Source organism: Trichomycterus rosablanca, chromosome 3, assembly GCF_030014385.1.
Source record: "Trichomycterus rosablanca isolate fTriRos1 chromosome 3, fTriRos1.hap1, whole genome shotgun sequence".
NCBI lineage: Eukaryota > Metazoa > Chordata > Actinopteri > Siluriformes > Trichomycteridae > Trichomycterus > Trichomycterus rosablanca.
In genome coordinates this window covers 18060732-18072984 of record NC_085990.1, presented here as the reverse complement: position 1 = coordinate 18072984, position 12253 = coordinate 18060732, and the positions used below count along the sequence as shown (strand labels likewise).

The following is a 12253-nucleotide window of genomic DNA, read 5'->3' as shown; positions in this document are numbered from 1 at the left end:
TCATAGTAAGGGGTGCATCAGTGCCCTTAGCATGGGTGACATGCATATGTGTGAAGGTACAATTGACACAGAGGCATTTATTGGGATTTGAGAAAGATAAACAGTGCTATTAGGGTAATGTCTTTTTAACCGGGAGTCCATGGTTATTTTAGCAAAACGATGCCAGGCCTCATTCTGCATGGCTACAACAGCATGGCTTCATAGACACAGAGTGTGTGTGCTTGACTGGCCTGCCTGCAGTCTAGATCTGTCTCCTATTGAAAATATCATAAAGATGCCATAAAGAGGAGATTCAGACAACAGCGACTATGGACTATTAAACAGCTGAAGCCTTATATCAAGCAAGACTGGGCAAAAAAATCCACATGCAAAACTGCAATAATAATAAAGTATAATTATTTGGAAAGGTAATGTAGCACAGTAGTAGATATACCTCTGTCCCAATTCTTTAAAAATGTGTGTTGCAGGGATCAAATTCTAAATTAGTTTATATTGACAGTATATATTTTTCGGAAATGTGGTTTGTATCTACTCAGGGCTCACACAATGTTAAGAATGTTGGAACTTTAGTATTAAACATAATTATAAATAGTCTGAAGGCCTTAGACAAGTCATACATAAGTCATAGATAATAAATTCGGACTAACCTAAAGTCAAACAAAATTGCTTAGCAAAGGATTATGGGGCAAGAGTGATGCAAAGCAAGGCAATAAAGCCTTTATCAGCTCTAAGCAAATGAGAAGTGAGTTTATCTGACAGACAGTTATGACATTATTACGAACAGCCATGTGAATGCTGGTACATTTGTTATTTTTCCTACTGGCATTGGAGGTTTCAGAACTGATCACACACGCTCTGGAATAACGGACACCTGTGGCTGCCGCATTTGAGACACCAGCTGTGCTATTTTAAGGCGTCAACAAGCCTCTCGACAATAATGAGAAGGTTTAGAACGTCATGTTGTCAGGTGCCGACTTCATGTGATGCTAGTCTGCAGCCCTCCTTGGCCTGTATTGGGGTGGTGCAAGAAGCAGAGGAATTGTAATGAGAAATAGCAGGCAGTAGTAGCTCAGTGGTTAGGTACTGAACTAGTAATCAGAACGTTGCGCCAAGTTGTTGGGCCCCTGAACAAGACCTTAACCCTCATGCAATGCTCAAATTGTAGTCATTTACGATTGTAAGTTGCTTTGGATGTAAGTGTACAAGCGTATTACTTGCACCTATAAGTAAAGCTCCATAGAACTCTATAGAAACTCAGGCAAGTGGCAGGCAAGTCAAAGTTCCCGTGTTGATTCCTGCCCACCATTGAAAGCACCTACAGTGGACACACAGACATCAGAACTGGACATCGGAGCATTAGCAATCTGTTTTCTCCAAGATCGTGTGGACAACCAGCCACATGTGTATCATTTACTTATGGAAGACATGGCAACAGGACTCAATGTAGGACATTCTACTGGTAAGATCCTGGTACCAGACACCACAGGACTGATACCGTCAGATGTCTTGTGGAGTCCATATCTGGGTTGGTCAGAGCTGTATTGACGGCATACTAGGTGGTGGTCCTAATGTTTTGCCTCAGTGTACATGACAGCGTGATCTATTGAATCTATCAGATCGTCTGTTTAGTCGAAATAGCATTTGGGAGTTGTATGATAAGGTCACAGATGTTGGATTATGAGGTCTCGCTCGCAGTCATCATTCCAATTGAGAGAGGCTTGTTGACGCCTTGATGGGTTTAGTAAGGCTGAGGTCAGGGTGGGTCGGCACAGTGGCTCAGTGAGTAGCACTGTCATCTCACAGCAAGAAGATCTCAGGTTCGATTCCCAGGTGGAGCGTGTGTAGTTTGCATGTTCTTCCCGTGTCTGTGTGGGTTTCCTCCTGGTACTTTGGTTTCCTCCTACAGTCCAAAGACATGCAGTCAGGTTAATTGGAGATACTAAATTGTCCATGACTGTGTTTGACACTGAACTTGCCTTAGCACAGAGTGTGTGTGTCAAGTCAAGTCAACTTTATTTATATAGCGCTTTTTACAATAGACATTGTCTCAAAGCAACCTTACAAGATCCAGGACCAACAGATACAAAAACCCCTGTTGAGCAAGCCGAGGGCGACAGTGGCAAGGAAAAACTCCCTTAAAATTACAGGAAGAAACCTTGAGAGGAACCAGACTCAGCAGGGCCCATCCTTCTTGGGTGGTCTGGAGGATACTTTAAATAAATAGTATTTACACAAATCATACGAACACTGACTTAAAATGAACTGAAAGTTGTAAGTAGCAATAATAAATAATAATAGAGTTATTATTCAGTCCAGTCTGTAATAAAGTCTGTAGTGAGTTCTTGACATTCTTGGTGCAAACACGGCAGGCCCCGTCACATCCGGCAGGAGCAGTGTTGTTGGCACGGCAGTCTCGACTTTATTCCTTAACCTCGGGCGGGTAAATGTGTGTGCGCTCTGTGATGGAATGGTGACCTGTTTACGGTGTTTCCTACCTTTCGCCCAGTGAATTGCACCCGCTGTGACCCTGACTAGGATAAAGCGGTAGTAAAAGACAGTGAATGAATAAACGAGGTCAGGGTTCTGGAGTTTTTTTCCACACCAGACCTTGCTTTGCACACAGAGGCAGGCTGGAACAACAAAGGACCTTTCCACACATTTTTGATCATATAGTTTTGAGAGTCTTGAGCCTCGAAGCAGAAAAGTGATTTCATTTGGGGCTCTTACGTTTCTGTCTATCCCACTGTCGCAGTCTTTCTGAGAAGAGGAACATGCTCCCCTATCAAAGACTCTCGCTGCCAAACCTCGGTGTGACTGGAACCTGTGTAGCCATTGGTGGCTTTTGTGTCCTCCGCATAATACTGTCTTTGCGCGGCCGAGCCAGCTGTTTTGAACGGCTGCCTCGTTTGAAAGAAAAGAAGGATTGTGTCAGAGCGGCCGTGTTCATTACGCATTCCGATCACATTCATCACCCCCGTGCTCACACAACCTCTCTTTCTTCACCCTTCTGCAAGCCAGTGCAGCTGTTGTCCTGCCACCTTTCTGTATTCCGTACAGAAACAACTGATACCTGGGTGCGTGGCAGATATTGAGATCTTCGCGTAGCCCGGGAGGTGTTGATTTGCATCCTAAATTGACAAGATCGAGAGAAACATAGCTGAGAAAATGTGTTGGGTGAAGAACATTAAAACATTTTGGCTGGGGCTTGCAGCCTTGATCCACATGATCAGTATTTCTTCTGTGCATTGTTATTGTGCATATCTTCATTTGCATTTGGTTTTCGGTTGTGCATGTTGGTATTCACACAGGCACCGCAGTGATGCAGGACTCGGTTGCTATGGCGAAGGATGCATCTTCCTAGCCTCAGCGTCAACTCAGTTTTCTGGGTGAATTGGTTATACTGGAATACTGTTTTATTATAGAGTCAGATTGCACATTTAGATTTAAGAAATGTGTTTGTAGGCATAAATACATTTCAACAATACAGAATTATGCGATGTATACATGCACTATATGGCCAAAAGTATCTGGACACCTGATCATGACCTTGTTTGACATCCCAGTTCAAAACCATAGGCAATTAAAATGAATGACTCCACCTTTTGGCTGTAGCAAGTTGATATTTTGACAAATACATGTTAGCCACCTTCCATTCATTTAAAAACAAGGGAATAGACACACAGATCAGCCATAACATTAAAACCACCTCCTTGTTTCTACACATTGTCCATTTTATCGGCTTCACTTATATAGAAGCACTTTGTAGTTCTGCAGTTACTGACTGTAGTCCATTTGTTTTTTTGTCTGCATGCTTTGTTAGCCCCCTTTCATGCTGTTGGTGATGTGTTAGTGTGTGTTGTGCTGGTATGAGTGGATAAGACACAGAAAAGCTGATGGAGTTTTTAAACACCTCACTGTCACTGCTGGACTGAGAATAGTCCACCAACCAAAAATATCCAGCCAACAGCGCCCCATAGGCAGCATCTTGCGACAACTGATGAAGGTCTAGAAGATGACCAACTCAAACAGCAGCAATAGATGAGCGATCGTCTCTGACTTTACATCTACAAGGTGGACCGACTAGGTAGGAGTGTTTAATAGAGTGGACAGTGAGTGGACACGGTATTTAAAAACTCCAGCAGCGCTGCTGTGTCTGATCCACTCATACCAGCACAACACACACTAACACACCACCACCATGTCATTGTCACTGCAGTGCTGAGAATGATCCGCCACCTAAATAATACCTACTCTGTGGTGGTCCTGTGGGGGTCCTGACCATTGAAGAACAGGGTGAAAGCAGGCTAAAAAGGTATGTAAAGAAACAGATGTGGACAGGATGAGCAAAGTGAAAGTGTAGTTCAAGTGACCTACATCATGTCCATGATTTTTACCACAACCCAGGCAACACAAACGATACATAAAAACAAAATACAAAACAAAGAAATACTTAATTAAGGAAATTGGTGACAATCTGGTCCCACTGTGGTTTACAAGGTGTAACGTAAAGCCTCCACAAGAGAGTGTTTGTGTACAGGTTAATTTCGTGTTTGTGCCTGGTAAAATTAGTTTATTTAGGCGCCCAGGTGGCGCAGCGGGATATTCCGCTAGCCGAGATTCTGAACTGCTCGGTTCGAAACTCGCCGTTGCCACCGGTCGACTGGGCACCATCTAGCGGGCATAATTGGCAGTGCCTGCAGCAGATACTAATTGGCCACCGTATCTGCAGAGTGGGGACCGGACTATGTGTGGGTCGGTGGGTCTTCATACGCTGTGTAAGGACCCTGATTGGCAGAAGAGACGCCTGTGCAGAATGCAGGGGTGGGTAGAGGAGGGCTGTGCACATGTCGGAAGAGGCGTGTACAGCGACGCGCTCTCCTCGGATGCAATCAGGTATCCGATACAAATTGATATGCTCTAAAAAATTCGTTTATTTAATTATTAATATTGGGCGGCACGATGGCTCGTGGGTAGCACTGTCACCTCACAGCAAGAAGGTCCTTGGTTCAATCCCCAGGTCCTTTTTGTGTGGAGTTTGCATGTTCTCCCCGTGTCCACGTGGGTTTCCTCCGGGAGCTCCGGTTTCCTCCCAAAGTCCAAAGACGTGCCGTTAGGTTAATTGGAGATACTAAATTGTCCATGACTGTAACCAAAGTGTGTAAAAAATGACGTTAAAATCCTAATAAATAAATAAATTATTATTTTTCTCTGCAACCCATTTTTTTTTTTTGGCTCGCAGCTCTTGGCCCAGGGTTTAAAACCCTGACATAGTGGATGTAGAGATCTTTCAAAATGTTGTGGGTGCACTTATACTGTTATGATCACTCATTTTGCCTGTTTTGCAGCCAATCAATTTTGTTTTTAGCTTTTACCCCCCCTACCTTTTCTAAAGCGAAGCTGTTAGGAAGAATTAGTGGTTGAAGTGTAGATACATGGTTAAACACACAATGCAGTACAGCTTGCAGCCGTCCACTCAATAGATTGTAGATGTTCTAGTTGAATTTGCCGAACGTACACATTTCAAATTCCTTTAGACAGCCCCGTTGTGCACTTGTGCACTAATCCGACCTTTACATGCACAGTGTGAAAGCCAAGCAGTATGCTTCTTTCATTTCTTTATGTGTTACATAAGCTGCGTCCGGAATCGCATACTTCCATACTCAATAGTACGCGAAATGAGGACGCGAGAGCGGTTAGTATGTCCGAATACATAGTATACACAAAGAGATACGCGAGAAGTACCCGGATGACCTACTTATTGGGCAGCCATGTTTGAGTATGCAAGCGATGCACACTTGCGGTCCGCTAATGTATCCCATAATGCAACTGGAGCTGCGTAGGCGTTCAAAGCGGAATAAGAAACAAGAAAGATAGCGGAAAACGGAGTCCTCTGTTCACAAGTGTAAGTAAGATAAATAAAATAAAACATTTTAAAGACGAATAAATAACAAAAAGGCGATAAATATCCAAAATTTTGGCGAGTGGGGTTTGTAATGAGTCTGTAACTATGGTGATATTACGTCATCACGTCCTTACGTCATCACTTGACGTTGGCAAGATGGCGCATGTAGTACGTAGCGGTGTTGTGTGCATACTGCATACTTCTGTACTGAAAGTATGTACTTTTTTACCGGCCGAGTAGTGCATACTTCCTCCAATCTAGTGCGTACTCTGTAAGTATGCGATTCCGGACGCAGCTATAGTGTCAGTTCGGTTCAAGTGTTGTTTGTTCCACATGAAATGCTTAATGAGGAAGTCAGAGAAGATCTTGCTGACCCTGCCTTTTTCGAAACTGCTCGTCCATGTGTGAGAGGAAGAAAGTGTATACTAGTGTGAGAATGCTGCTGATTGCTGATGACTCAGCTGATGTATGTGTCCTCAGATTGATCATTCCAGCTCCTTAATCTGATATGGACTGTACCGAAAAAATCCCCAAACACTGTGACTTAGCGTTAGTGACGAATAATGCAATTCAGGGGCTGTCAGCGTCAGATCTGTAGGAATGGACCTGGGTGACCTGGGCCAAAAGCCAGACCATGAGCTTGTTGGATGGCCTATTTCAAGCTCTGGGCATAAATGTGGATTTCCCCCTTATTTGTGGCTATGACAGATTTGGAAATGGGTAAATTTGGGTCTGGGTGAATTTCAGTCCAAGAAAAAAAAAATAAGCTCAGACACCCTTGCTGGACATATCATCATTCCAGTTTATCTCAAGCGTGTGCATTAGAGTTGAAATCAGGGCTTTGTTCACAGGTAAACATTATCGCTTAGTGCACAGGTAAACGGTCGTGCTGGAATAGGATTCATTTCCAAACTGCTGCCTTAAAGATGGAAGCATATCATGGTTTTTTTTTTTGCATTTTGCGTTTTTCCCCCAATTTTCCTCCCAATCTAGTCGTATCCAATTACCCGATTGCATTACGCTTCTTCTCTACTGATGTTAGTCTCCATCCTGGTTGAGGAGAGCCGTGACACACACGTCCCCTCCGACACGTGCAATAGCCGGGTTCATATGCGGATCAGCTTTGTGTACAGGGAGTCACACCCTGATCCTCATTATCCCTCGACTCTGTGCAGGCACCATCAATGTAATTGCATCAGTTAATAGGTTCCCTCTGGCACCCTGCCCTTAAACAACAACCAGTCAGTGTTTATGTACAGTAGGTGCCCAGCCTGTCGGATGGCAGTTTTGAACCGACAGCTCTGGTGTGCTAGTGTGTTTTACCACTGGGATCAGGGTTCGAATCCCCAGCTGTGCTATCGGCCAATCAGGGCGTCTACATACAAACATGATTGGTTATGTCTGGGGAAGGGGATGACTGGTGCCCAGTGATGGATTGGCGTCCTGTCCAGGGTGTGTTACTGCATTGTGCTCAGTGATTTCACAGAAGCTGGACAGATAGAAAAATGGCTAAACATTAAAATGAATTTAAAAAAAATTTCCACGTGTTGACAAACACCTAAACGTAATAATTATAAGTGGTGTCCTTTTACTTTTGGCCATTTAGAGTACGTCTCCAGGCAGCAACATTAATAGGTCTGAGCAGGAACATTTGAAAAGTCACTTGCCTGGTGGGTTTGTTCCTTAAAATATCATTTTCAAGGATAGGCATATAAGTCCTTTCTCTTTTTCATCATCTCTATATACAGGAATGGTGTGAACGTGGAAGGAGCCACTCATAAACAGGTGGTGGATCTGATCCGAGCTGGTGAAAGGGAACTGGTCCTCGCTGTCCTTTCTGTCCCCCAGCCAGAGACAGACAGCCTGGACCCAGGAGACGACGGCTCGGCTCAGTCCTGCTACGACTACAGCGACAAGCAGGCCGTGCCCATCTCGGTGCCCACCTACAAACACGTGGAGCAGAACGGCGAGAAGTTTGTGGTGAGTGGGGCCGCTGGCATGATCACATCCATGCCCGTTTGCTCAGTGTCATTTACAACAGACCATTATAAGACTTCAGGGTTCTACGTATGAGAAGCGTACAGCATAGTAGGGAAAATGCCAGCAGTAGCGCTCTTTATTAATTATTTAGGGTGGCACAGTGGCCTCACAGCATGAAGGTCCTGGGTTTGATTCCCAAGTGGAGCGGTCCGGGTCCTTTCTGTGTGGAGTTAGCACGTTCTCCTCGTGTCTTCAGGGGCTTCCTCCAGGAGCTCCGGTTTCCTCCCACAGTCCAAAGACATGCAGGTGAGGTTAATTGGTGATACTAAATTGTCCATGACTGTGTTTGACATTAAAGACTTGAACTGATGAATCTTGTGTAACCTGTCCTGTCATGAATGTAAGTGTTTAAACATGACGTTGAAATCCTAATAAATAAATTATGAATTAATTAGATTGTCATGTTGCTCGTCTCCGATCATCCCTCAGTCTAGCAAGAGACACTTGTGCATGCATTGGTGTCATAATGGCTAGACCTCCTTAAGTCCATCTAGCTAGCCTCCCTTTTAAAGGTCTTAGTAGGTTACAGTTTGTACAAAATGCCGCTACTAATGCCTAGTTCACTACACGATTTTTGCCCTGAGTTTCGCTCGGCGACTGGTCGGCGCTAGATTTGCCGGCTCGGGAGCAACTCGGCGTTCGCTCGGCGATCAAAACTCGGCTCTCAGTCGCCATATGTGAACTACTCAACAACTCGACCCGACCGGCTCGCCGAGCGCTCGGCGACCGGATTGAGATTTCTAGCATGTCGGATATCTGATCTGAGTTCCACGTCTGGCAATGAGTGCTATGTCGAACAGCCAATGAGAACGCAACATGCAGTGTGAGGGGAAACGCAGAAGAGGATTGTAAACAGGTGGGACAGGGGGATAATATAGTTTATATCAGAATACACCGGCACACACACGTTTTACAGTATTTCTGACCTGATCGTTCTCTACAAAACACCAGCGTTTCATTGCAAAAATATTAATTAACCTCCAACTTACTATAGAACAATCCATACTGTTCGTGTTGCCAAATCCACTCAGATTCATTTATTTTTCCTCATTGATTTTATGCTGCACATCAGCGCACAAACACTTTGATCACTTGCTACTTGTTGACGTGCATTTTTGGACATGGTATCATTAAACCCCTCGTCACTTCTCGCGTTTGTTTTCGTGACAAAATGTAGTTTGTGAGACCAGAGAAGCTCGACTGTGATTCCAGTTGGTGATAGGTCGTGTAGTGTGAAACCCCCTATTGCCGATCAGTCGTGTAGTATGAAATATACACCGACTGAAAGACTCCCGAGTGCAAAAGATTCAGTCGTGTAGTGTGAACCGTACAGCGTACAGTCTTCATTTGCTACTTATTAAATTCTTATAACGTATGAAGACGCCTCCCCTGAGACAAATGCACAGCTGAGATTCAGACCTTGATCTCAACCATGGTGCGTTCGCCTTATAGACCATTGTGCCGCCAGTGACACTTCTCTCAAATCTAATTGTTTTATTTTCATATATATTATATGTACATATTATATTTAAAGGACAATGAAGTTAATCAGTGAAAACATTTGAAAACCATTTCTCAGTTAAATAAAAATGTAAGAGAATTAACAAATTACATTCTTTTTGCTGCATTTTACAAAATGTCCCAACTTTTCTGGAAATGGGGTTTGTATAAACACATTGCTGTTGAAGTCGGTCAAAGATAATAACTTTGATTAATAATTAATAACATTGTATTGAGGCACTGAGGTGGTGCAGTGGGATATTCCGCTAGCAGACCGGCGCTGAGATTCTGAACACCCTGGTTTCGGCTCTGCTACCGATCGACTGGGCACCATTTAGCGGGCAGAATTGGCAGTGCCTGCAGCAGACAAAAATTGGCCACCAATTTTCTGGGTCTGCTGGGTGGGAAAAGGTCGGACTAAGTGGGTTGGGTCTTCAAACGCTGTGCAAGGACAAGGCACCTGTGCAGAAGTGGATGAGCCTCAAGTGCGAATCCACCGAAGCACAGGCGAAAAAGAAGTGGTTGAGGGACTGCGCACGTGTCGGAAGGGGCGAGGAGCAGGCGAGTATACCCTCCTCGAACGCAATCAGGATCCCCAGCAGCAGAAGACTAATTGGCTATGCTAAATCATGAGAAAAGGAGAAAATGCATAAATAAATACATTTTAAAAAATGTATTGAGGTGCTGATTGGACGACACACGATAACGGCGAGGTGCATTCAATCAAAAGCTTGAACCCAGTAAACTTGTTTTGCTGGTAACTAAGCATAGTTTTGACTCATAACCGGGCACCAGTGTGATCCTGTCAATGCATGCAGCAGTGTAATGCGCTAGCCCGCTACCACTGGGCTTAGATGGAATTTTTAGATGTGCTGTCGACTCGGCAGAGCTTCCTACAGGCACAGTTGGCTGATCCTGAGGTAGGGAGGTTGACTGGGTTCCCTATTGCTGCTGTGAATACAAACTCTGGTATTGTTGAAGCATATGCACCAGGTGATTCCGTCTCTGCTGGGTGAAAAAGAAGTGATTGATAAACTCCAAATATGCCTTAAATGTCCATGTGTATGCAGACTTTCTTCTCTTCAAATGATCTGTATGCATGATAAAATGCACTATAGCGAACATACTTTCATGCAGCATGGCTGATGTTGTTTCTGTTTGTTCTAGGTATTTAACGTGTACATGGCTGGTAGGCAGCTGTGCTCCAAGCGCTACAGGGAGTTCGCTATTCTGCATCAGAACCTGAAGAGAGAGTTTGCCACGTTCACGTTCCCCAAGCTGCCCGGAAAATGGCCTTTCACTCTGTCTGAGCAGCAGCTAGATGCCCGCAGGAGGGGTCTTGAGGAATACCTAGAGAGAAGTAAAGGCTAAACACTTTGTTTGTGTTATTTAATATGTCTCTAGTACACATATCCTCTGCCCTGTAATGTACACATAGTACACTGTACACTGTCTCTAGTACACATATCCTCTGCCCTGTAATGTACACATAGTACACTGTACACTGTCTCTAATACACATATCCTCTGCCCTGTAATGTACACATAGTACACTGTACACTGTCTCTAATACACATATCCTCTGCCCTGTAATGTACACATAGTACACTGTACACTGTCTCTAATACACATATCCTCTGCCCTGTAATGTACACATAGTACACTGTACACTGTCTCTAATACACATATCCTCTGCCCTGTAATGTACACATAGTACACTGTACACTGTCTCTAATACACATATCTTCTGCCCTGTAATGTACACATAGTACACTGTCTCTAATACACATATCCTCTGCCCTGTAATGTACACATAGTACACTGTACACTGTCTTTAATACACATATCCTCTGCCCTGTAATGTACACATAGTACACTGTACACTGTCTCTAATACACGTATCCTCTGCCCTGTAATGTACATATAGTACACTGTACACTGTCTCTAATACACATATCCTCTGCCCTGTAATGTACACATAGTACACTGTACACTGTCTCTAATACACATATCCTCTGCCCTGTAATGTACACATAGTACACTGTACACTGTCTCTAATACACATATCCTCTGCCCTGTAATGTACACATAGTACACTGTACACTGTCTCTAGTACACATATCCTCTGCCCTGTAATGTACACATAGTACACTGTACACTGTCTCTAGTACACATATCCTCTGCCCTGTAATGTACACATAGTACACTGTACACTGTCTCTAATACACATATCTTCTGCCCTGTAATGTACACATAGTACACTGTACACTGTCTCTAGTACACATATCCTCTGCCCTGTAATGTACACATAGTACACTGTACACTGTCTCTAGTACACATATCCTCTGCCCTGTAATGTACACATAGTACACTGTACACTGTCTCTAATACACATATCTTCTGCCCTGTAATGTACACATAGTACACTGTCTCTAATACACATATCCTCTGCCCTGTAATGTACACATAGTACACTGTACACTGTCTCTAATACACATATCCTCTGCCCTGTAATGTACACATAGTACACTGTCTCTAATACACATATCCTCTGCCCTGTAATGTACACATAGTACACTGTACACTGTCTCTAGTACACATATCCTCTGCCCTGTAATGTACACATAGTACACTGTACACTGTCTCTAGTACACATATCCTCTGCCCTGTAATGTACACATAGTACACTGTACACTGTCTCTAATACACATATCTTCTGCCCTGTAATGTACACATAGTACACTGTACACTGTCTCTAATACACATATCCTCTGCCCTGTAATGTACACATAGTACACTGTACACTGTCTCT

The 12253-nt window shown here is 43.8% G+C and overlaps 1 protein-coding gene across 2 annotated transcripts in view; it reads left to right on the top strand.

The window, feature by feature from the left end:
* The window catches only part of snx27b (sorting nexin 27b), a 59656-nt gene that overhangs the window by 3071 nt on the left and 44332 nt on the right, over nucleotides 1–12253 (top strand). For both annotated transcript variants that reach the window (XM_062990999.1, XM_062991000.1), the window contains exons 2-3: nucleotides 7651–7882; nucleotides 10610–10802. In XM_062990999.1, coding sequence (XP_062847069.1) covers nucleotides 7651–7882; nucleotides 10610–10802 — 425 coding nt within the window. The remainder of the gene's footprint in view (nucleotides 1–7650; nucleotides 7883–10609; nucleotides 10803–12253) is intronic.